Raw genomic sequence first — 26,376 nt, forward strand, 5'->3', positions numbered from 1 at the left:
TAAAGTCCTCGCCTTGAAAGCCCCGGGATCCCATATGGGCGCCGGTTCTAATCCCGGCAGCTCCACTTCCCATCCAGCTCCCTGCTTGTGGCCTGGGAAAGCAGGAGAGGACGGCCCAATGCATTGGGACCCTGCACCCGCGTGGGAGACCCGGAAAGAGGTTCCTGGTTCCCGGCATCGGATCGGCGCGCACCGGCCCGTTGCGGCTCACTTGGGGAGTGAATCATCGGACGGAAGATCTTCCTCTCTGTCTCTCCTCCTCTGTGTATATCTGGCTGTAATAAAACGAATAAATCTTTAAAAAAAAAAAAGAAAGAAAGAAATGATTCTCACCCACTTGGCTTTCTTGCTGGAGCTAGTCCCAGCAGGAGGTCTGAGTGATAGCGCTTGGAACAGAGGTTGGGATGGAGTTGTACAGGAGGCAGGCACTGCCTCTTTAAGGGAGTAGCAGCTAGGAACTCTGGATGGAATAAAGCTCTATCACCCTCCCCGACACAAGGGCTCCAACGATTCTGGTAAAAGATTTAAACAGCCCTAGATACTGGCCAAACTCAGAGAGGCCACGTTGTACCTGTTCCTTCTGATTCTCAGCTACAAAAGGGAAGCTGAGGAGAGGTGCCTTCTTTCCACCTTAGCCAGAGGAGGACCTAGCTGGTGCAGCGAAGATGCTTTAACATGAGACTTTCTTCTGAGTTTTCAATATGAAGTTGGACCATAGAAATGAGACCTGATACAAACCAGGGTCAGAATTCCTTCTGGGAAGAACTATTCCTTCCCGATAAAAATGCTTAAACAGTTTTCTGATAATTTGTAATGAAAAGCCTCTTCTGGGAAACCAGCTACTCAGTCAGCTAACAGGCTACTCTCCAGCAATTTTGAATTCAATTTAATAACAATTATTTAACCATTTATTTACCTATAAAGTATTTCTTCCAGGAAAAAAAAAAACCTAAATTGGCTTGCTTAGGCTTCTTCCCTTTTGGAAGTTAACAGTTTGCATTTTAATGGGATGGGGGACAGACTGGTCTACTGCTACACATACTGGCAAGCCAGGGTAGGGGGCGGGCCTGTTGGGGGTTATTGTGGGTCGCCCCGACTAGGCTGCAGCTCCCACTGGTTGAAGGGCTGAGTATGTGCTAGGCAGAACCAGACTGGACTGCAACACCCATTGGTTCCAGTGCAACTCGGGACTGAAAACAGAAACAACCCAGCAATTGAAACCACCAGCTGATCGGGGTGATGGACTGTGCCGGGCACTGTGTTTGCTAGAACATACAAGAATCTAGTCTGGGAATACCTCAAAGTTTCTTTGGAGATCTGTCCAGTCGAACTGCTGGACTCAGAACTCTAACCAAGAAAAGACAGAAGACAGAACAGGTCAATCATTCATATCAGCTATATGTTGGCAGCGAAATATGGAGCAAACAGAGACTTTATGATGGACCATATCATCAGTGGACGACCTCATCGAGCAAAACTGGCAGCGATTCATAACTGGAGAACTATTAAAACCACTTGAGCAAATATCTCGAGCATGCCCCACATCCGGGACTTGGGGTGGCCGGGAAACCGGGTGGGGCTTCTCCCTCAATATCCCCCTTTACCTCAGATACACGATGGAAACAATATGGACATAATAGTATTACCCACTTCCCTATACCCCCGAACCTTTTTTTTAAACCATAATTAACTATGTAAAGATTGTCAACAATTATACAATAAAATAAATTAAAAAAAAAAAAGTTTGTATTTTGTCAAGTCCTGCTCTTTCTTTTTTTTTTTTTTTTTAAGATTTATTCAGTTTATTACAAAGTCAGATATACAAAGAGGAGGAGAGACAGAGAGGAAGATCTTCCGTCCGATGATTCACTCCCCAAATGAGCCGCAACGGCTGGTGCTGCGCCGATCCGAAGCCGGGAACCTGGAACCTCCTCCGGGTCTCCCACACGGGTGCAGGGTCCCAAAGCTTTGGGCCGTCCTCTCCTGCTTTCCCAGGCCACAAGCAGGGAGCTGGAAGGGAAGTGGAGCTGCCGGGATTAGAACCAGCGACCATATGGGATCCCGGGGCTTTCAAGGCGAGGACTTTAGCCGCTAGGCCACGCCGCCGGGCCCCAAAAGTCCTGCTCTTTCAAAACTGTTTAGATGGATAAAATAACTTTTGTTGTCCTTGAAATAAATTCAACCTTGATATCCAGTTTCTGAGACTTCACTCCATGGATCACTCAGAACAGGGCCTTTGTGGTTAAGAATCAGAGACTCACAGGTGGTTCCTCCACACCTGAAATGTTGGACACAAGACTCTGTCTTGTTCACCCTATTTCACAGGTTCGGGAACCTGATTAGCTGTACACACATACAGGCAGGACTTTCCTTTGCTGTGTACTTCCTTTCCCTACATGAAAAACAGAGAATTTTGAAAGGTTTAAGGCAGATAATGATTTGACCAGCTTTTACTTTCAATCAGTGCTAACACAGAGCCTCAGTGTTCTGCAGCTGTCACTCAGGTCACAAAAATCTAACATTCTTGCATAATTTAATCATGTATGTGAGCACCTGCATACATTTGCATAAAAAAGCCAAATATTTTACACTCATACAGTATTGGTAACATTACAGTTGAATTTTAATTGGTATAACTTTGAAAAATAATTTGGCAATATGTAGCAAGAACAGCACATGCATTATATCCTTTGATGCATCTGATGTTAGAAGCATTCTAACCTCTTTCCTAATTTAAAGATAGGACAAGGAAGCTACATACATTAATATTTTCTTTACACTATCTTTTTGTGGTTGTGAAAAATGAGAAGCAGTTTTAACATGTTAATAGCATACACTCAGTAGGTAAATTTATAGTTACAGCAAGTTAAAATACTCATTTGGCAAGGAATAAACATTCAGTTCATGCTGTAACTACTGAAAGTACATATATGAAGAAAATACATAAGAGTGATAATAATATGAAGATTAAATTACTTTTTCCTTCTTTTAAAAAAATTTCTCTAGATGCTTTTGTTATTTAAAGTAGCTTAGGGGCCTGGCATGGTAGCCTAGTGGCTACAGTCTTCACCTTGAATGCGCCAAGATCCCATATAGGTGTCAGTTCTGATCCTGGTGGCCTCATTTCCCATCCAGCTCCCTGCTTGTGACCTGGGAAAGCAGTCAAGAACAGCCCAAAGCCTTAGGACCCTGCACCGAAGTGGGAGACCTGAGAGAGGCTCTGGGTTCCTGGCTTCGGATCAGCTCAGCCTCGGCTGTTGTGGCCATTTGAAGAGTGAATCGTACAATGGAAGATCTTCTTCTCTGTCTCTCCTCCTCTCTGTATATCTTACTTTACAATGAAAATAAGTAAGTGTTTAAATAAGTAGCTTAAATATTAGAAACATTTTCTTAAAATTTCTGAAGCCTTAAGAATCACATATCATTGACAATTCGTGTTTAAATGGTACACAAAAATTTCCATTTGTTAATGTTCAGCTGTTGGCAGAAATGGCAAATTTCTTAGCTAAGCAAATGTCAATTGCTGCTATAGCACATCTAAAATTAAAATAAAGCTACATAATAATTGGCATAGCAGGACTCTTGGGTAAATATGGAGAAAAGTCAAAGACTGATTAAGAAAGGAAAATGTCAACCTTCCTGGGGAGTACATGTGACTTCATGGGGAAGATAAACCAAATAAACAACTAGGATGAAAGCTGCCGAACACTTGTAAAGATGTCTGCACAGGCTAGAAAAGATTCTGGAGTAGGAGGAGGTGTTCTAGATAAAGCAAATCCAAGAGCAATTATTATTATTATTTTTTAATCTCTGCATTCAGACAGCAATATAATCTAGAATGTCTTGACTCTGGGTCAGCTGCAGGACTCTCAGGCGAGCAGTAGATAAGAGGTTACTGGAGGCAGATGCCTTTAGGTTTTATTCTGAATGTAGTAGAGAGACTCTGAAGATATTTGAGAAGAATTCAAAACCCCGTTTTGATTATATAATTTTTAAAAGCTTATTGTCATTCTACTTGAAAGGAAGAGAGAGTCGTCCAGGCAAGCCTGGGTCAGGCTGAAACAGGAGCTAGGAGCTATATTCTGGGCTCCCACAGGATTGGTCTCTGTGAGCAGTTGAGCTATCATCTGCTACCTTCCAGGATGCGCCTTAGCAGGAAGTTGAAACTAAGAGCAGAGCTGACGCACTCTTCTATGGCACGTGGATGCCCCAAGCAGCACCCTAACAGTTGGACCAAATGCCCCCTCTTACTCACATTCTATAATTTGCATAGAATAAATTGAAAAGGGAGATAAAGTAGATCTATGCTATAATAAACCAAGACCTAATTCATTGTATTAGGAATATTGGAATTGACATCTCCTGAATATGTTACTTAAAATTGACTAAACCACATTTTAGTGAAAGTTTGGGTAATTTTTGATGTTTCCTAATAGAATTGGCATAAAATATGGAATCAGGTTGGAGTGGATTATTTTAACTATGCGGCCAAGAAATATGTGGATATTGAGGCTGATAAATAAATTGAGAAATGCAAATCCTTACAGGTAAAAGGACTTGAAATTCCAGAAGGTGACAGACTATCTGTGTCTAGATCCCTTGGAGCAGTGGATTGGTTCAAATTAAGACGTATAATAGATTACCAGGAAATAAATTCTCTAGCCAAAGTGCCTCAACGTTCTAGGACTTGATATGTTGCTGAACAATAATGAAGATCATAAAGGACTGTGTGATGAAACATTCAGGTAATTACAGTCTTCCACCCCTTCATTGTTTCTAGAAACTAGCCTGAGAGAATCTGAAAATTTTTGTTTCTTGTCCCTTAGGGAATCACAACCAATTTAGAATATAGATTCAGGCCCCCAATTTTTCTGACTTAGGAGCAAAGCTGAAATGGATACAAATCTCATGAGTTACCCTCAAAATCACTAGATTTGGCAGCTGTCTAAACATTTCATAATTAATTCACCCTGCAAATACCCTAAGCTACCCAAAGAAGGCTTTAAATTAAAAAACAAAAAATTTTTCTTAATATTTATTTGAATGAGTTGTAGATGGAAGGAGACACATACACGTCTGTCTGCTGGTGCACTTCATGAGCTGCCACAACGGAGCTGGGAACCGGGAGCTTCTTGCTCTCAGGTGCAGGGGCCCAAGCATGTGGGTCATGTTCTGCTTTCCCACGCCCATTAGTTGGGAGCTGGAAGGGAGGTGGAGTACCCAGGATTCGAACTGGAGCCTATATGGAATGCTGGAGCCAAAGGCAATGGCTGCACTACAGTGCTGGTCCATCTTGAGTGCTGCACTACAGTGCTGGCCAGGTCTCGAGGATGAAGGAATGGGACATGGGTCCGAGGGTACAGTTTCAATTGTTATGAATAATTTCCGGAGGTCTGTGGTGGAGGATATGAATTATGGTTACTAACAACGTACACTTGAAAATTATCACCTCGTTGCTCCTGCTACAAAAAAGCAGGTGAGGTAATAGATGCATTTTAGCTTGATTTAACAACTTTACAATCCATACGGCTGTAAAAACAAGCTCGTATGCTACAACCCTGAACAACTGCACTATAGCAAAGCTGGCAGAAGCCGGTGCGGCTCCGCGTGCACGGCGGGTGGGGAAGGCGGCTTCGGGCTCCTGGGCCCAGAGCCCTCGTCGCGCCCGGCGTCTCATTTGCCGTCCTTCGACGCGTGACCCCGGCGCGCTCGCGTCCCGGGCCGGTGGCAAGCGCGGGGTGCGCCCGGCGGTGCCATGTGCCTCCTCTCTCGCGCGGTCGCAGCAGTCGCCGCGCCCCGAATCCCGCTCCGGCTCCGCGGCAGAGGGCTTGCCGCCGCCATGTCTACCGCCGGGCCCCTGAAATCCGTGGACTACGAAGTATTCGGCAGAGTGCAGGGTAGGGAGCGCCTACAGCGGGGAGTTCAAAGTGGAATTACGGGAGGCAGAGGGAAAAAGCGGCAGAAAGGGCCGGCCGCGTCAGGACGTCCTTTCTCGGGGACGGGGGTGGGGAGCACTTCCGCTCGGCCATGACACAGCAGCCCCCGGGGGGCGGGGCGGGCGGGGCGCGCATGCGCCGCGCGGCTGGGCTGAGCTGGGCGGTGCTGCCCCGGACTCAGGGTCGCTTGGGACTGGCGGGGTGTCCTGGGACCGCGGGCTGCCCCTCCGAGCCTGGAACACCGATTCTGGGCTTGGAAAGAGAGGCGGCTTGCATCACTTGCCCGTGCCATCTGCCTGGGCTTGAGACATTGAGGACGTTTCCGAGTCCTTAATTCACGTTTAGATAGCTGGAAAGACATGATGTCTGTCTCCATTATTGTAAATATTGATATTTTCAAGTCAGAGTGCCAGACCACTCTTTAAAATGTATCCAGTGACATGATGTCGTGATGTCATATCTACGTCATTCATTTAAAGTAGCTCCGTAACGTTGGGAAATTTTACCTCCTGTGTTTTACTCACAACTTGATTTTTGTTTCACTTTCCCACAGAATTGCATCCCATTGTTAGGCTTATAGATTTCTCATAGTTCACCCTATCATACTTTTTTTTGTTTTTTTTGGCAAAACGGACTGGGGTTTTTCAGAAGGGTTGTAGGAAATGGAATTGAAAAGATAAATTTGCTTTGGTGAGAAAAAAATTGAAATCCATGTATTGCTTTTCATAGTATGATTTTTCCATGAGCTTTTTGTAGTACCTCTGTGTGTGTGCGTGTGCATGTGTGTGTGTGTATGCACAGATAATTGTAGGTGACTGATTTTTCCTTCTTTCTTTGACAATAAGGTTCTGAATTATTAATTTTGTCCTTCCGGATTGAGTTGCTCTTAGGATTATTATAACACAGTAGTCTACAACCAAAAGGAAAAATATCACATGTTCTCTCTGATATAAGTAACATTCATGCAAAATACAAAACAAGTAGATATATAGGAAAGCAGGAGTATGTACATATATTCTCATAGACAAATTGTATAATGGAGACCAGAATGCTGGGAAGTGAAGATACAATGTAGTATGTTTCTCTACTCCTGAATAAAAGGAGGACTCCCACTGAAACTGTTAAATATACATTGACAATATACTAGATTTTCTAGCATTGCCTATGCTTACAGTGCAATGATACACTTAAATAACAGAATGTTGGAACTGTAACTGTTGCTGAAGGACTATACTACTGTAATAATATGAGGGAAAGTACTGGGATGGGGGAAGGGAGAAAGGAGAAGTGAAGGGGGAAATCCCTATACTTACAAAACTGTATCATGGAAAAGGAAAAAATGTTCTGAAGGTCAGATATATTCTGTTGTTTTTATTTTTTTCCCATCCTTCTACTTTCCATTACAATTATTCATGGACATGTCTGTTTTTCACAGCAGATGGTAATAATGGTATTTTGAAGGTCAGCTTAGTGGCTTGTTTTTATGTACCGCACAGGGCCATGTCTCTTGTGGGGCCTTTAGAAGTGTCTCCAATTAAACTGACATGCTCGGGATTAATGAGCTCAGAGAAGAGACCAGCGTGTGATGGCTCTTTCTGCTATTTGAAAGATGTCGTGGCGTATGGCTCTGGGGGAAAATATATCCCTGCGTTAGTGGTGAAAGTGTGAGTGAGACAGAATTTTATTTTGGTAAGGAAAGCTTTTCTGCTAATGAAAGATCTTTGAAATCATGGAAAGAGCTGCTGTGTGATAAGGCAGTGACTAGATCATTTCCCGCATTCTGAATTGCCACATGTAGTTAGATCCCAGAATGAAGGGCATATGACAAACACAGAACTGCAGTTTTACATCAAAGGATGCTGATCTTCAAAGTTCATTATATGGTTTCTTTGAATACCAGCATTTCTTCCTAGACTTACAGCACGATTTTCTTTGTAAATGTTCATCTCAGGTTTCTCACTGATGGATTATTTCACAGTGCAAGGAACAGTTGCAAGTGTGAGCCTCAATTGTGCAGCACATTGTTCTTAGGGTTTTCAGGACTGAAGGGGCTGCTGTCTGGCCCAGTTTGCAGAGCAATGTCTCTGTGAAAAACTGGCATGTGTCCTACTAGCTTCCCTTCTCTTTGACAAGTGAGGTGGAAGCGGTGTGGGGAGGAAGCCCATGAAAGAATCTTCTCCAGCACAGGCTGTGTCCTGAGAGTGCTTGATGTAAGCCGATGCTAGCAAACTGCAGAAAGTCTGTCTCCTCCTTCACCTCCCCTTCTTCTATAGATGGCTTTTAGTTGCACATTATTGCTTTCAACTGTAAGTCAGGACTCTGGGAAATTGTTGGAGAATATTTCAAGTGGTTGATTGAGATTTGGACGGTTGATTCTTACATGGTTCACTGCTTTGCAAAGTTAATGGCCTGCAGGTCTTGGGATCCTGTGGCACACATTGCTTCTTTAATAAAATCATTTGTATTTATTTAAAAATTTTTGGACTAAGATGAAATATCCGTGTATTTTCTGGGGTTATAGGGCAATAAGCAGATAAATACATCATATACCAGGTAATTAGAGCTTCCGTTTCCTTTATTGCATATTATGGTTAACCTTGGTGTTCTGTGGAATACCAGAACCTATGATCTTCACCTGACTGCATTTGGTACCCATCATCAGATCTTCTATTATCCCTGCCTCCTTTTCCAGCCTCCTCTAATCACTGTTGTAGATTCAGGCACACGTTGCTTGTATGACTTTGAAATATGGGTTGTAATTTGAGGAGTCCCCAGATAACACCCTTGTTCATTATGTGAGTTATTGGCAAAGCAGATAAAGAGTAAAGCAGGATTTTGTGGATGTAATGCATAGCTGCAGGTGGACTTGATAATAATCCTTAGAGCGGAACTAGACACACCCGCCCAGGCACAAGTAGGGCTGCAGGGATAGAGCACAAGACGTGGTCTCTGTGGGTATCTTGCTCCTGGCAGAAAGAAGGAGCAGCACCTGGGTGACATATGTGTCTTCTTCTAAACTTGCCCACAGATGAGTTACTGCATGTTGCTGGGGAGAAATTAGGAGCAGGGGAGACAGTGGCCAAGCATGTCATACTAATGCACGCTTCTTCTAATAGGAAGAATTCTTGGTAGGGAGGAGGAAATTTTTCTCCTCCAAAAATAACTTCTAAAGAGAGCTCACAGATTTAGTTCTGCACCTAGTAATTCAAGATGACCTGCACTGCAGATGTTTTTTCATGTTGAGTGATAGAGTAAGTCATGGGGAGTAAAATTGAAACATGGCTGCCTTTGTTCTGCTGATAGAGATGGGAAGGACTGTGTCACAGCTTTGTTTTCTGCTTTGTGGTAGTTTTTAAAAATCTGAGATAGGGGCCATGCAGTGGTATAGTAGGGTAAACCTCTGTCTGTGGTGCCTGCATCCCATATAGGTGCAACCTGGTTGGAGATTTGGCTGCTTCACTTTGGCTAATGTGCCTGGGAAAACAGTGGAAGATGACCAGGTGTTTGGGCCCTTGTACTCACATGGGAGACCTGGAGGAAGCTTTTGGCTTTGGACTGGTCCAGCTCTGGCCATTGCAGCCATTTAGGGACTGAAGTAATAAATGGAAGCTCTCTCTGTCTCTCCATCTCTCTCTGTAGCCCTACCTTTTAAATAAACGTAAAATCTTTTAAAAATGTGAGATACAAGTCATATAACACTAAATATATAGTGTTATATATTAGAATATTATATTATGTTAGAATAATATATTAGAATATTCACAATGTTTCACAACTGTTTCCACTGTCTACTTCATAACATGTTTGCCATCCCCCAAAGGAGCAATCCCTTGCATTCTCTGTAGCAATATTTGCCAATTTGTCTGCCTTTTCTACTTCTCTCTCTACCTCCTGGTACCATGAGCATGTTCGGGGAGTCAGAGCCAAGACCTCCAATGCCCTTTAACTTTGCCTGTTGGCTTCATGATGGCTGCTCTAGTTATCATATTCACGCTATGATCAGGAAGAGCAGCGTGTAAGTACAAAATCTCTGAGTTGGTCACTGTCAGAGAACATTTTGAAAGCCTCAGCCAATGGCTGGGCTTACATCTCAATGACCACCCCTTCTTATAAGGAAGACTGGGCAACATGAAAGGGCATATTGCTGCTACAGTTAAAATCAAAGTTCTGTTAGAAAAGAGAAAGGGGAAAAAGTGAATCTTGTGAATTCAGCTAATAGTGTCTGCCACAGATGTGGAGCATCTGGATTGCAACCAGTGCCCATGTAGGATTCTGGAGCTGCAGGTGGCAGCTTTACCTGCTATGGGACTGTACCAGTTCCACAATTTAAGTATTCAGGGTGTTTCCAGAGTTCTCAATGGAATAAATATAGAGTCATTACTCTTACATTTAACATAAATTCTGACTGAAATTGTTATAGGTGTATTTGCAGTATTGATGAAGAATTGTTATAGGGTAGGTAGATATTTCACTAAAACCTTTTTTTTTCTAGCCAGTTTTTCTTTGATTTATTTATTGAGCAACTATACTCAAAGCTCTGGTCTAGGCTCTGGGAACACAATGATGAACAAGTCATTGTATAACTTAAAGTTTACAGTGAAGACAAAAATAAAAAAGCAAATAGACAGTTGTACACAGATCAATGCTGTGCATGCATTTTTGCTTTAGACAGATTGGTCAGGAATGTATCTTTGGGATCTTGGGGGGCATTTCTGCAGAAACATGAATAACGAGATGCCATGAGAAGGCTGAGGGAAGAACATTTCAGGCAGAAGGAACAGTAAATGCAAAGGACATAGAGGGATAAGCTTGTCATATTTAAGGTACCCAAGAAGGCAAATTTGACAAATGGGAGTACCAAGAAATGCTGGAAGCATTAGGGAGTGACGTGAAGGCCTTGGTAACCAGAATATATCTAAATTTTAGTATTAATGGAAAGCCATTAAACAGTAGGAAGTAATTTGATCTTGCTTAAGAAAACCACCTTAGCCGGGCAGAATTGGAAGAAAGGAGATTAATTAAAGAAGGATTAAGCAGTACATAATGGTGATTTTTGAGATAAGCATATTATTATCAATTTTTCTAAGGAACGGTTGGACCAGAATTAAACTATTTTTCACCATATCTTCAGTGAAATTTGGGGCCTGGAAATAATTTAGAATATGAATGCAATATCTGGTTCTTAATATTTAACTATCTAGCAGCAAATATGCCAAAATCTCAACTTTGGGCCTTTCTAGATCCCCTTCCATCTGTAATGTACTCTATTTTTATCATGCTAATTTTTTTTTAAAGATTTATTCAGTTTATTACAAAGTCAGATATACAGAGAGGAGGCGAGACAGAGAGGAAGATCTTCCGTCTGATGATTCACTCCCCAAATGAGCCGCAACGGGCTGGTGCTGCGCCGATCCGAAGCCGAGAACCAGGAACCTCTTCCGGGTCTCCCACACGGGTGCAGGGTCCCAAAGCTTTTGGGTCATCCTCAACTGCTTTCCCAGGCCACAAGCAGGGAGCTGGATGGGAAGAGGAGCTGCTGGGACTAGAACCGGCGCCCATATGGGATCCCGGGGCGTTCAAGGCGAGGACTTCAGCTGCTAGGCTATGCTGCCGGGCCCTATCATGCTAATTTTTACTCATGATTGAAATCTCAGCTCTAAGACCTGTTTTCAACAAGCCTGCCCTAAAACACTCAAGTTGAATGTCTGTTGGATAACTTCGTGTTGGTATCTATGTTTACACATTTTACAACTCATGACTAGCTCATGCCAGTTTAGTTGTCTTTCCCACGGAACTTAAATTCCTAAATGTAGGGATTGTGTCTTATTTTACTCTTTGCTCTTAAAATTAGACAATTAATATATGTTACATGCATAATCGGTGTTTGCTTGTTAAATATATTTGAGTTACTTGATAAATAGATTGTGTAAGAAAAATATTACACCAGAAGATTGGAATAGGTGACTTCCTTAAGCCTGTAATATATAACATTTTTGTAACAGTTGACTAGGTTCTGGGCAACCTAGGCAGTTGCCTACAGCTGGGGTATTTTATTTTATTTATGTATTTTAAACATTTATTTACCTATTTTATTATTCCATGATGTAATTCTATAGGCTCCAGGATTTCCCTTCCCCCTACTTCCCTCCCTCCCCCAGATTTCCCCCATGTCATTATAATAATATAGTCCTTCACAATCAGTGATAAGTCCATCATTCTGCCATTAAGTGTATCCTGACATTGCAGGCATGGACAATGACAGACCCCAGCATCCTAGTGTCAAGATACATTCAACAGTTTCGTTAGGAGTCCATCTTGGATTTTGAAGTACAGATGATACTGCATTGTATCATTCATATCTGTGTGTGATAATTTCTACTACACGGTTACTATACATCCCTTAAATGAAAAGCCATACAACAAAATCAACAACAGAGAGAAAAATAGGAAAGTTGCAACAACATGAAGTTAAATAACATGCAACTGAATGATCAGTGTGTTACTGAAGAAATGAAAAAGAAAATCAAAGACTTTCCTGAAGCAAACAATGTTATTATGTGACCTGTGAGTCAGTGAGGAAATTAGTAAGAAAAACAAAAACTTTTTTTTGAATGAATGAAAATAGAACAAAAATATCAAACCGGTTGAGGTGTAGCAAACCAGTATTGAAAATGTTATTGATCTTGTATTTTGCATGAAGGTTGCCTTATATCAGAAGGAACACATGATATTTGTCCTTTAGGGATTGACTTGTTTCACTGAGTATAATGATCTCTAGTTGGGGTATTTTATTATTTGACTGAAAGGCAAAGTTACTGGATAATATTTGTATGATAAACAACTGAATCGGTGTGACTGATTGGATATCCTTTGCATGAGAACAACTGAATGACTACCTTTTGTACACCTGATGAGATATCATTTGTGTAAGAACAGTTGAGTGGAAAGTAATATACAAGACAAAAGGACTTCCAAACTGAGGCATAGAAACAGTTGATGGTTTTGTTGATGAACTAAGTATCTCTACCCTAATCCTGTATGACCCTCAGTGTATAAAGTCTGATGCTACTAATAAACTATGTCTTTGACCATCAAAAAAAAAAAAGAAAAAAAAAAAGAAAGAAGGGCAAAGTTACATAGAGAAGGAGAGACAGGGAGTTAGAAACATCTTTGACCTGCTGATTCACTCCTCAAATGGTCACAGTGGCCAGGGATGGATCAGGCCAGAGTGGGAGTTAGGAACTTTTTCTCAGTCTGCCGTGTAGGTACAGGAGCCAGCACAGTTCGATCATCTTCAGCATGTTAGCAGGATGTTAGATTGGAAGGGGTGCAGCCAAGATTAAAATCAGTGCCCATAGGGGATGCTGTGTCACAGGTGGCAGCTTTATCCACTATGCCACAATGCCAGTCATAGAATTTGATTTTCTTAGAAACCCTCAGAGGTAGAAGATGTAGTGCAGTGAATTAAGCAGCCCTTATTCCATATTGGAGTGCTGATTTAAATTCATACTACTCTGCTTCAACCCTAGCATTCCTGCTAATGCAACTTGGGTGACAGCAAATGATGGTCTACGTTGTGGGATGTAGTTCTAGCCCTGGCTGATGTGGGCATTTGGGGATTTGGGGAGTAAACCAATAAATGGAAGATTCTCTCTCTCTCTCTCTCTTTCTCTGTTCCTCCAACCCTCCCTCCAGTAGATGTAAAACAACAACAAAAATAAAACAAGCATTTAAAAAACTCCCCATCTCTAAGGTCTTGTTGGTATTGTTGGTTCATGGACCACTCTTAGCACAGGAAAGAGATCATGTCTTCAATTTATGTTTTTTTTTTTTTTTTTTTTTTTTTTTTTTTTTTTTAAAGATTTATTTTATTTTTATTACAAAGTCAGATATACTGAGAGGAGGAGAGATAGACAGGAAGTGGAGCTGCCAGGATTAGAACCAGCAGCCATATGGGATCAAGGCAAGGACCTTAGCCACTAGGCCACGCTGCCAAGCCCAATTTATGTTTTTTTTTTAAAGATTTATTTATTTTTATTACAAAGTTATACGGAGAGGAGAGACAGAGAGGAAGATCATCTGTCCAATGATTTACTCCCCAAGTGAGCCACAACGGCATTGCTGCGCTGATCTGAAGTCGGGAACTTGGAACCTGGAATCCCTTCTGGGCCTCCCACACGGGTGCAGGGTCCCAAAGCTTTGGGCCATCCTCGACTGCTTTCCCAGGCCACAAGCAGGGAGCTGGATGGGAAGTGAAGTTGCCGGGATTAGAACTAGCGCCCATATGGGATCCAGGCGCATTCAAGGCGAGGACTTTAGCCGCTAGGCCACCACGCCGCCAGGCCCAATTTATGTTTATTTCAGTTGCACGTTCTTTCTCTTTTCACAGTGCTAATATAGAAACTTGCTCACTGTTGAGGAACCCAAAATGAAATATACACAATATAGTCTTGAACAAATCATTTTGTTTACTTACTTGGTCAGTATATTACCATGTTCTGCAATCTCTCCGCTCATGAGCAAAGGACTACACACTTTTGTTGAGTTTTGTATTTGCTCAGCATGGTCTTGTTGGCCTGCAGTTTCTTGAAATTTATTCCAGTTCTTATATGTCTACTAGCTAATGTCTTATCCTCTGTTTATACAACAGATTGCCTTTCTCACTCTCCTTAAGATTAGTACTTCCTACTCATCATGCTTCCACACCTTACATGTATCTTTTGAGATATTTTATAGCCCTATAAAATTCTATGTGTGATGCTGTCATGTTTTTATTGCTTTACTGCTTCTTTTATTCATATTCATTCAGTACAATAACACACTAATTCAGGAAATAATATCATAAATCTGCTTATAAAATATCTGGGCTACTGACCTCTTCTATAGTCTTTTAACTGATCTCAGTTGCTGTAGGCAGAAAAAAATGTGGTCTCTGTGGCAATTAGTTTCGTCTTGTCCCCGTTACTTCCCAAAGCATTTTTTTTCCTTTTTTTTCCACTCAGATTATAGTTTACACTCAATAAAATTTGCCAATTTTAGTTATATAATGATTTTGATAACTGCTTACAGTCATGAGTCTATTGTTACAGTTGAGATATACAAAAGTCTCATAATTCTGAAATGTTCCCTTGTGCTCCTTTATAGCACTCTATCCCAAGTCTTGGCAAGTACCAATCAGTTCTCTATCCCTACAGTTTTGCCTTTTTCAGAATGTAGGATTGTACATTATGTGTTAGTCTGGGTTGTTTCATTTACATAACATGTTTGTGATTCATACATGTTGTTGGTTGTATCCATTGTTGATTCCTTTTGTTGATGAGTAATACCATTTGTGTGGATCTACCACTGTATTCATTCCAAAGTATTTTAAAATAATATTTTAATTTTGTTAGTCGTTTGAGAAGGGAGGGAAGGAAAGAGAGAAATGGAATGGTGGAAGAAGGGGGAAGAAGGGTATTCTCAGCTAGAAACTCAGTCTAGTTTCCTGTATAGGTGATAGGAATCAAGTACTTGAACTGTCATCTGCATCCCTGGGTGCTTAGCAGGAGTCTATGGCGAGGAGAGTCAGGACTTGAACCCTGACGTGGGAATGTGGATATCACAAGCTGTGTCTTAACTGCTGTGCCAAATATCCGCTCTTGTCAGCTTTCTCTGTGTGTGTGTGTGTGTGTGTGTTGTTACAAAACAAAGAAAAACTTTAATTAACACATGATATCAGTACCACGAAACAAGGAGGCACAGAATCAGGTACTCCTTCTATTTGGACTTCTGAGATTCAGCTTAATTGCACATAGCATTTAATTTCCACAAATCTATGACATTCCTTCAGTTTCTTTGTGTCTTAACTACTATGTTCTGTCCCTGAAATTTAAGTGTTTTTTTTTTAATCAATTGGCTTTTTGGATACAAAGGGAAATTGCCTGTGTGTTCTAGGTGAGAATAAAAATGAAGTTGCAGTTGTTATGAACAAGCTCTGTATTTCATCCCCTGCCATATTCCTGATGGTTTTTCTCTTAGGCGTTACTCTTGGGAACAGGCCTGAAGGTGGGGCATGTCTATCTCAAAGATGTCTGTTCTATATGTCTTTTTGGTTTAAGGGTCTTCCAAGTAGCAATTTGCAGAATTAACCCGAGATTCGTACTTTGGATCATTGCTACAATTCCCAGAAGAGATGTAAGAAGGCTTCCCTTTCCCTCTAAAGAGTTCCAAATCATTAGCACACATTTCTGATAAGTAGGAACCAGATGGCCTCATGTTTTGCCTTTATTTTACAACTCAATTTTCCGTATGTCAGTGTTGGGCCCCATATAAGCCAGGATAAGATACTTCATAGCATTCTTGTCTGAAATGGAGGTCCCAGTTTTGCAGGCTGGGTAACAAAAGTACTTGGTCAATATGGAATAGCCTAGTCCACCAATATCTAGATAGAGAAAACATAACCAGGATCAGCAATATTACCCAAACCTATTTGACTCCTTATGGAGGCTCCAAAAGCCAAGTGGTGGTCAAGTGTCTCATGATATATGCTTCACTGGGTCTATGACTGAAATAATATAAAACAAAAAATGTTTTATTGCACTTAAACTTGAATTTAGTCATTGTATTTAAAGAAATTCTAAATGCTAAAAATAAAATTTATGCTAAATATACTGTCATAATCAGCATTCAAAATGTATTTAAAAGACAGTGCAGTGCAGCACACACACACACAATCACATGGTGGGGGGGTGGAGGAAAAAGAGAGAGAGAGAGAGAGAGAGAGAGAGAGATATTTTGTAGATTCACTCTCCAAACAGCTGCAACAGCCAGGGCTGTATCAGGCTGGTGTCATGAGCGAGAACTTTCATGGGGTCTCCTCTGTCGGTGGCAGAGGGCAAGGGACTCAAGGACATGGGCTATTGTCCTGCTTTTTAATGTGCGTGAGCACAGAGCTGGGTCAGAAGCCAAGGAGTTGGGACTGAACCCAGCACTCCACTATGAGATGCCAGCATTGTTAAGTGGCAGCTTAACTACTGTGCCACATGTGGCTACTCCAAGCATTTTATTTTGTTTATCATTTTAAAATAGGATATGTAGTTCAGAATCTTATAATATTTTAGTTTTATTTAATTTTTTTTTTATCATTTAAAAAGTACAGAGTTGTATATCCTTTCTTTAAAGATTATCAAACTGGGACCCGGCTGCGTGGCCCGGTGGCTAAAATCCTTGCCTTGAACGTGCTGGGATCCCATCTGGGCGCTGGTTCTAATCCCGGCAGCTCCACTTCCCATTCAGTTCCCTGCTTGTGGCCTGGGAAAGCAGTTGAGGATGACCCAAAGCTTTGGGACCCTGCACCAGCGTGGGAGACCTGGAGGAGGTTCCTGGCTGCTGACTTTGGGATCAGCACAGCACCGGCTGTTGCGCTTACTTGGGGAGTGAATCATTGGATAGAAGATCTTCCTCTCTGTCTCTCCTCCTCTCTGTATATCTGACTTTGTAATAAAAATAAATAAATCTCTAAAAAAAAGATTATCATACTGACATTTCTTTTTATCTTTTTTTTTTCCCGTAGGTGTTTGCTTCAGAATGGTAAGTCAATACAATCTGCTGGATTTTTTTGGTCATATTTTCTGCTGTTTCTAATCACAGGGTTTTTTTTTTCTTTTACTAAATGTTTTCCTGTCCTTGACAGCCATCGGATATAATTTAATGGAAATTATTGGAATTTTTGTAACAGCTGTCTTTATATCTGGTGTAGTAGGTCACAAGGCCTTGTTGGACTGAGACCACAGTGGTCACAGTGAACTGCCTGCAGGTTGGGTGTGACCACTGGATTCATATACTTGGCCTTCTGGGATTTTCCTTTGGATGCTATCCACAACAAATGAGGAACAGTTTAACAGCCTTCCAGAACAAGACTAGCATTACTTAAAAAAGGAATTGAGACTCAATTAGGCAGTTATGTGGAAGTACGGAATTAGAGATTGTTCACATTTTAAAAGCTAGAAGAGAAAAACATGTTTACTATTATTTTCTAGATAGTCCATTAGCAACATTACCACCTTCGTAGTTTGTAATGTTTCCCTGATTTTCCTAAGTGCTCCCTTGGGGATGGTTGGAATTGATGAGCATTTTGGTTGGGTATACTGAATAAAAAAATACAGGATTTCCTATGTGTTCTGGATGGAAGAGATCCTCTAACTGCCAAAGGAAAAATGCAAACATTGCACAACGAAGTAGTTCTGAGATTACCAGCAGTTAAAACTCTGTGTCACCATTTTTAAAAATTATTCCTTTTTTTGGGAGCTCAGCCACTGACTGGCAGGTGGGCAGGGCGAACCACAAGAGTAACGAGAAGGTGCAGGTAATCTGTGGCAGGTGTGCCAGGTGCTTTAGTGATCACTTGACGCCCCACAGGGAAAGCCTGCTTCTGTCTGAGACCCTTGTGGAAGTGAACGTCCTGGAAGGTTTGTCGCTAGCTCAGTTTGTCCTGGTGACTAAATATGGGTGGGCGCCGTTCATTTGACTCTTTCCTGCCAGCGTGGTCATGCGCAGGCGGCTGCAATGCCGTGACTCACGAATGCTTCTGGGCTGAGGAGTCACGATGCCCCTCCTGCACTGACTGGTCAGAATGCAGAGAGCCCACAGGTTGAGGACAAAAGCAAGGTGCCCAAGCAGCTTGGACCTTGTCTGGGGAAGTCATGGCATGGTGGATTTGTCAGGTGCCGCAAGAGGCTGCACTGGTACCGGAACTCAGGGACTATACTGACTAGCGGATGCATCAGCGGATGCATCAGCCGCCGCAGAACGCTTTCACGGCTTCCGGGACTATGGATTCTTGATATCGGGAAGGACTTTGCTCTTTGCTCAGGGCTCACAGCCGGGAAATGCTTCGTTGAGTGTATCTGCTCGTCCCCTTGGCTTTTAAGGCAGCCGGTCCCTTTCTAATCGCTTGTGGGCAACACCTGTTACCCTGTTTTACCTGAAAAGTGGGCCTGTGGGTAACGCCTGTCCTGACAGTGGCAGCGGAAGTTGCTGGAGGGCAGAGAGGCTGGTGGAAAATCAGTCCGTTTTGTTGGCGACGTGCTCACTGCGACCAGGAAACGAAGGATTTGTACTTGGTGTACACTAGCCTTTTTCCTCCACACCTTACAGCTGGAAAGAAGTTTTAGGGAAAACCAGGAAAAAAAAATCTTGTTTGTCTTTTTTTTTTTTTTTTTTTTGTACTACCAAGTGAGTGATGTTACCCAGGCTGAAAGGACAGAGGAAAAGGGGAAGATGGCCCAGCCTGACATGACACAGAATATTGTGTGTTCCTGTTCATAAAGGTAGGCAGCTGTGTGAGAAATACAACTGGTGTTTGCTTGCTGCTTCCTTCCTTCTTTCTTTCTGCCTTGGAGTATTTAGTAAGAGCAGGAATTCTGACAAGGTCAAAGGGCCTCAGTAGATTGAAAAGTGGAGCAATGTGGAGCACCTTTACCATTCCGCAGTTCATTTTTGTAAAGATTTATTTTTACTGGAAAAGCAGATTTTACAGAGAGAAGGAGATACAGAGAGAAAGATATTCTAAGTGCTGGTTCACTCCCAAAGTGGCTGCCATGGCTGGAGTAGAGCTGATCGAAAGCCAGCAGCCAGGAGCTTCTTCCAGATCTCCCAAACTAGTGCAGGGTCCCAAGGCTTTGGGCCGTCCTCTACTGCTTTCTCAGGCCACAAGCAGGGAGCTGGATGGGAAGTGGAGCAGCTGGGACAAGAACCAGTGCCCTTGTAGGATACCAGCATGTCCAAAACAAGGATGTAGTCACTGAGCTATTGTGTTGAGCCCCAGAGTACACTTCTAAAGTAGATACTTGGAGTGATCATGTTAGGTTATTATATCTTTCTCTCTGGATGTTTTTGAGTGGATGGTAGTGACTCCTTAAGTATTTTAAGATTTATCCATTTTTGGGCCCGACAGCGTGGCCTAGTGGCTAAAGTCCTCGCCTTGAAAGCCCCGGGATCCCATATGGGCGCCGGTTCTAATCCCAGCAGCTCCACTTCCCATCCAGCTCCCTGCTTGTGGCCTGGGAAAGCAGTCGAGGATGGCCCAAAGCTTTGGGACCCTGCACCCGCGTGGGAGACTCGGAAGAGGTTCCTGGTTCCCGCCAGGAGCTTTTTTCAGGTCTCCCGTACAGGTGCAGGGTCCCAAGGCTTTGTGCTGTCCTCCACTGTCTTTCCAGGCGATAGGCAGTGAGCCAGAAGGGAAGTGAAACAGCTGGGACATGAACCTGCACCCATATGGGATCCTGACACATGGAAATTGAGGACTTCAGCCAACTTGCTTTTTTTAAAAAACATTTTTGACTGTTGCAGTTAAGTTGAGAAGTTTAAGTTGAGATGTTTGGCACAGTGATTAAGATGAACTGGCTTAGGATACCCACCTACTGTATTAGAATGCCTTGGTGAGAGTCTTGGCCCTGCTTTTGATGCTAGCTTCTTGCTGTGCATCTCCTGAGTGGCAACAAGTAATAGCTCAGGTACTACATGGGTGCCTGCCACACATGGGAGATCTGATTGACTTATGACTACTGGCTTTGCTCTTACCCCAGCCCTGGATATTGTAGCCATTTGGAAAATAAAGCAGTTGGTAGAAGTATCCTGTCTCTCTAACTTTCAGATGAATAAAAATGAACTCTTAATTAATTTAAAGCAGTTTTTAAAAACAACAATGTTTTCTTGTGAAGATGTGGTAAACCAGGTGCTGCTTTTAGTGGGCGTTAAAATCATGGCCCATGAATTTTAGGGTGTGCTTAGACCTATGAAGACTTACTGCAGTTGCTGCTGTGGGTTAGCTCTGTAAGGTACTGGGTACAAGTATTAAAAATGCTAAACAAAAATTCCCCATAAAAACAAATCAGACATACTGTTAATAGAATAGGTGAAGCTTACAGATATTAAGTACCAAGGAAATAGTTACTTACTACATTAAAAGTGCTTTGAAAATTCCATAGGGAAATAAAGTAATTTCTTAATATCCATAGGTGATTGATTCTAGGAACATGTACTACGCCTGAGAACACGTACTAAAGTCTGTGAATTCCCTGGGTAAATTGTACTATACTTGCATGTAACCTGTGCAATCCTTTCTAGACTTGGCATCAACTTTAGATGTAATATCAAATACAGTGTAAGTGCCAATTAAATAGTTATTTAAGTAGGGAATAATAACGAGAAAATGTTAGTATGTATTTAAAAATACACTTCCTGAAAGTTACATTTAGTGTGGATTTTTCACTTGCTGTCTGAACTGGGGTTTATTGATTCAGTCCCTGGTTTACAGCTTCTGGGAATTCCAGTGTGTTCTTCCTAATAATGTCTGTGTTTTGAGATAGCCCATCCCTCAAAATGGGTGTTGTGTATTATATAGTAGTAAGATCTTATTATATCTTAGCTGTAACCATTTTGCTCTGTGTTGCCTAGTCCAGTTGGTGAGGTACAGTAAGAGATCTTGATCATCTTGACCTCTGAATAGGAAGAACTTATTTCAATAAAAAAAAGTTCTATTGAAAAGTACTAGTAGAGTACATTTGCAAGAATTTCTGTAGTATGTAGTTAAAATAATTCAAAAGCTGTTTTTCATTTGCCAGTAGAGTAGCACAATTGAAGTTTGAGCTGGAAAAGGGAAATGTAAGAAGTACTATTAATAGGAGAGGTCATTGTACCCATTGACAGTTACAGCACTTCTGTGCTAACACCAGAACCAGCAGAAGGCTCGAGAGTATTTTAATCTTAATAACTCTGCAAATCAGTATATCTAGATTAGTGTCTTCATTAGCTAATTCTTTAGTATAATTATTTTTCTCCATTTTTGTTGGAAATGTCAAGATGTTTTAGTGTTTCTGTCTATGAATACTTTGTTGTTTACAAGTAGATATTTTTCTTTAGTTATTAAAAATCTTGGATTGATTTTCATTTTACAACTCAGCTTAATGGTATAATTTTGTGTTAATACATGAGGACAATGCGGCTGATTTTATGAATCCCAAAACACATCATAGAAACTGTTTCTGAAGTAATTCCAACCATTTCTGTGAGTTTATTTTTTTCATAGTGTATTTTCCTTTTTTTACTGACAATAAAACTTAACAAAAGATAGAATTGAAGTGGAGGTTCTTGTAAGTAAGGATGTTACAGTAGATAAGCTACACAATTTGTTGGCATTGACTGTGATTTAGGAAAAATGTGACCATCCAATTAGCCTTTCCTGAATATCAAAATCCTGTTTGCTACAAAAGTCAAACTTTTGATGATGAACTTTGTCTTTCTTGTTTTTTCCTGTAACTAGTATACAGAAGGTGAAGCCAAGAAGATAGGAGTGGTTGGCTGGGTGAAGAATACCAGCAAAGGCACCGTTACAGGCCAAGTGCAGGGCCCTGAAGACAAGGTCAATTCCATGTGAGTAGGAAGACTGATAACATGTGTGTAACGCTTATGAGTCTATTTTAATGTTTTGTTGGACAATTAGAAGAGTATTTTTATGGGCTGTGTTTCATTTGTATATTACAAGTTAGTCAATGTTTTTGGACAGGCTAGCAGAGAAATTTCCCAGTGGTGGGAGTGGAATTTCAGTGTGTGTATGTGTTTTTGGTGGGTGTGAGCTGTTATAATTAAAAGCCATTTCCAGTGTCAGCTGGCTGCTTGTTTCTATGGCCCTGTTCTGTGGATTGGCCCTCCTTCCCTCCCACTGCTTGGATAGAAGCAGAGCACTGGGCTTGGGCGAAGAACTTGAAGGAGCTCTGCCTCACAGTGGCCAGGGTGCTGCTCAGCTCCTCCTCTTTCCTTTTAGTATGAATGTATGTTCCCACCCTTGTCTTGATGATTTGAAGGCCCTTTGGTCCTTGGAGACCTTGAGAAGCTCCATAGCGTTGCTGTCAAATGGGGCAAAGCCCCACAGCGTATGGATTTTGTCCTGCATGAACTAGGTCTGCTTGGAGAAGTGTGTGTGGTTGCAGCTGTGCTTGGGCTAGCTCAAATTGTTGGTCATCTTGTGGTTTTTTTGTGGAAGACCACGGCCATCAAATAGGGCAGAGCCATGGCCTCACAGAGGATATGGGGCTCAGGTAATAATTGATCTGGACTGTCAAAGAGTGGAATTTCTATGTTTGGGAATGGATTTCCTTGGTGGGCAGGCCTCTGGAAGGGGATTGTGTCACTCTCCAGTGTATATGAATTTGCTCTCTAGCGCCCCTGCCTTTCTAAGGGAAATGCCCAAGGTCCAAATATCTCCAGGGCTCCAGGTTTTAGAGCTGCAGCATAGTGACTCAGGATGGTTCTTCAAAGTGCTTCAAGTAGCCTTCAAGGCAAAAAGATTGCCATCTCCTTTATATTGTACAGGTACCTTGCTTATGTAATTGTAATTTTATTTTTACTGTCAATGAAAATATGCTTTATGAAGTTGATGGTTACTATTTTAAGAAAAATGCCCCATGTATACACAGTCTTCTTTTTTTTAAATTTCATAATTTCCTCTGCTTTCTGTAGTCTTTTTTTCTTTATTATTTTTGAATTGTACTGCAGATCTCTTGAGTAAAATCCCAAAAGTACCTGAGTGTTTTTATCTCTCATTCTCTTTGCATTAACCTCTGGCAGCTACTGAAGTTTTTGTAGTCTCCATGGTAGTGTATTTTCTGGAATGCCTCAGAGTTGTAATCACATAGTGCGTAGTATTTTTGTTTTGGCTTCTTTGACTTAGAAATGTGCCTGTAAGATTCCTGCATGTCTTTTAATAAGTTGAATTTCTTTTTAGTGCTATGTAATATTCCATTGTATAGATGTGTCACATTTATTCATTTATTGAAGGATGTATTGGTTGCTTCCAAGTTTTATCAATTATGAAACTAATTTTTTGAAAATTGCTTATTGTAAGTAAAATATGCTCTTTAATATAATTTAAAAGGTAACCTATAATATAAAAATGTGAACATGTTTTACAAAATACATCTCAGTTTTCTTTGTTTTTTTGAGGGGAGGAGTTAGGGGCTACTGGCACAGGCATAGTGGGATGAGTTGGGGTGGGGTGATTGGAGGCTGGGAGGGAATGGATGGAGGAGTAAATGGAACACAGGTCAGTGGGCTCCTTCGGCCAACCACCACGGCTGCGTGGGAGAAGCCACCTACCTTTTCAGAAGAGGATAAGTGTGACCTTTCATCTTTGTTATTCTCAGGCCCCACGTTGTGGGGAGTCACTATTTCTCCATGCCTTCCCTTCCCTTGGCCAAATACAGGAGTCCAGGCACAGCCTCCTCTCCCCAGTGGAGAGGCCTGCTATCTCAGGTTTTTAAAGGCTTGAGATGTGTGGTAATGTTTTTAAATTTATAATAGATTTACTTGGTTGTTCGAAAAATTCAAATCAGATAGGAGTATATGAAGTAGAGGATGTAAATTCTGTTTTCTATAATACCATAATCCTATACATCTCCTTATGCTTATAAAAATGTGTATATGTTAAAAATACATGTACTCGGGCTCGGCAGCGTGGCCTAGTGGCTAAGGTCCTCGCCTTGATCCCATATGGCCGCTGGTTCTAATCCCGGCAGCTCCACTTCCTCTCTATCTTTCCTCCTCTCAGTATATCTGACTTTGTAATGAAAATAAAATAAATCTTAAAAAAAAAAAAGACCCTAAATGTTCCTTTAAAAAAAAATTAAAAAAATAAAAATACATGTGCTCTTATTAGAAACCAACTTTATATACCCATGTAGTAGATTTATCTCTATCACTTATTAAGGTGAGATTATACCTTACATATTGTTCTGTGATTTTAAAAAGATCACACTGTGGTGTATTATGGGTATCTTTTGGTGGCAGTATGTTCTTTTAAATTGCTGCAGAAGTTCCATTAAATGGATAAACTATAATTTAGTCATTGCTATCCTGGCTGTTCAGTCACCATTAAGACGTGCAAAGCATTGTAGTAAGTGCTGGCATTCAGTAGTGACCAAGTGGTAAGGTTACTTATCCGATGTAGAGAAACCCTCAATAAACAAACTATGTATGAATTGAATTTTTAAAAAAGATTATTTATTTATTGGAAAGGTAGAGTTGCAGTGAAAAAGAGAGACAGAGGGAGAGAGAGGAGTGAAGCATCCACTGCCTCGTTCCTCGGATAGCTGCCACAGCCAGGGCTGAGACAGAATGATGCTAGGAGGCCAGGAGGCCAGAGAGTTTTTTAGGTTCAACACTTGGTGGTGGGGTCTAAGTGCTTGGGCCACGTTCTACTGCTTTTCCAGTCCATTGGTAGGGAACTGCATTGGAAATGGAGCAGATAGGTCATGACCTAGCTCCCATAAGCTACCTTTTAAGGAAGATTTACTTATTTGAAATGCAGAGTTATATATAGAGAAAGAGACAGAAAAAGGAAGACTCATTGTCCTCTGGTTCACTTCCCAGGTGGTTGCAAGGGCTAGAGCCAGGCAAGACTGTAGCCAGGAGCCTGGAAGTCCATCTGTGATCCTGCATGGGTGGCAGCACCCCAAGCCTTCAGGCCGTCTTTCATTGCCCTCCCAGGTGCTGCAGCAAGGATTGGAAGTGGAACAACCAGATGAACTAGTGTCCCAATATGTGATATTCTGATATGGGGTGTCAGCATCGAAGGTAGTGGCCTACGCCACTGCCAAAACAATGCCAGTCCCTAAGCTAGGTGTTTTTAGATAACAGTAAGTCCTGTGAAGGAAATAAGTAGATTCTTGTGGAAGGGAGCAGTGCTACGCTGAGAGGTGTGCTGTGTCAGGTAGGCTCTTAGGGCACAAACCAGGAAGAGCAGTGCGACCAGAGGAAACAGCATACAGCTGTGATCCTGGGCAGGTGTAAGAAACATCTGCCTGAAGCAGTTAATAGGGTGCATTGTGTATAGGGATCCTAAAAACAATAGGAAAACCAACTATAGGTTTTACTTTTCGTTATCATCACATGCCAGCATTTTTTAAAATTTATTTTTTAAATGTTCATTACAAAGTTTGAGGGGATTGCAGATCCATGTGGACCACTGGTTGAGGTGGAGAGGGTCAGGGTGGGTGAGAGAAATGTTTCTGCCTTCCCTCCTGTGTCAGCATTGGTGGGAGAGATGGGAGGGGGAAGAGGATGTGCTGCTCTTTGTTGTCAGACGACATTGGTACCAGGTGCTAGAGGTGGTCTTTTGATGCTGCCTCAGGGACATTGGTTGAGGGAAGTATATCCAGGTACTTGAGTGGTAGATGGATAAGATTGACATGGGGGGAGGTATGACTTCCGGCTTATGGCCCTAGGCATGCTGTGTAGTTGTCCCAATTCTGACCCTCATCAAGTGGATCTTTATGCTGTCCAGAGGCTTTCCCTTCAGTGGCTTTGGCTGTGTCCGCTGCATCATCTTGATTGTCCTAAGATTTTTTTTTAAAGATACAAATCTTTTTTTTAAGATTTATTTATTTATTTTTATTGGAAAGGCAGA

At 41.7% G+C, this 26,376-nt stretch overlaps 1 protein-coding gene across 3 annotated transcripts in view; it reads left to right on the forward strand.

Moving 5' to 3' along the window:
- Positions 1 to 26,376, forward strand: part of ACYP2 (acylphosphatase 2) — a 219,876-nt gene that overhangs the window by 97,757 nt on the left and 95,743 nt on the right. For 2 of the 3 annotated variants that reach the window (XM_058667787.1, XM_058667788.1), the window contains exons 3-4: positions 17,488 to 17,504; positions 22,237 to 22,346. In XM_058667787.1, the coding sequence (XP_058523770.1) occupies positions 17,488 to 17,504; positions 22,237 to 22,346 (127 nt within the window). Of the gene's footprint in view, positions 1 to 5,638; positions 5,898 to 17,487; positions 17,505 to 22,236; positions 22,347 to 26,376 lie in introns of those variants that run through there. The other variant, XM_058667786.1, reaches the window with a different exon arrangement.

This window comes from Ochotona princeps, chromosome 8 (assembly GCF_030435755.1).
Source record: "Ochotona princeps isolate mOchPri1 chromosome 8, mOchPri1.hap1, whole genome shotgun sequence".
Lineage (NCBI taxonomy): Eukaryota > Metazoa > Chordata > Mammalia > Lagomorpha > Ochotonidae > Ochotona > Ochotona princeps.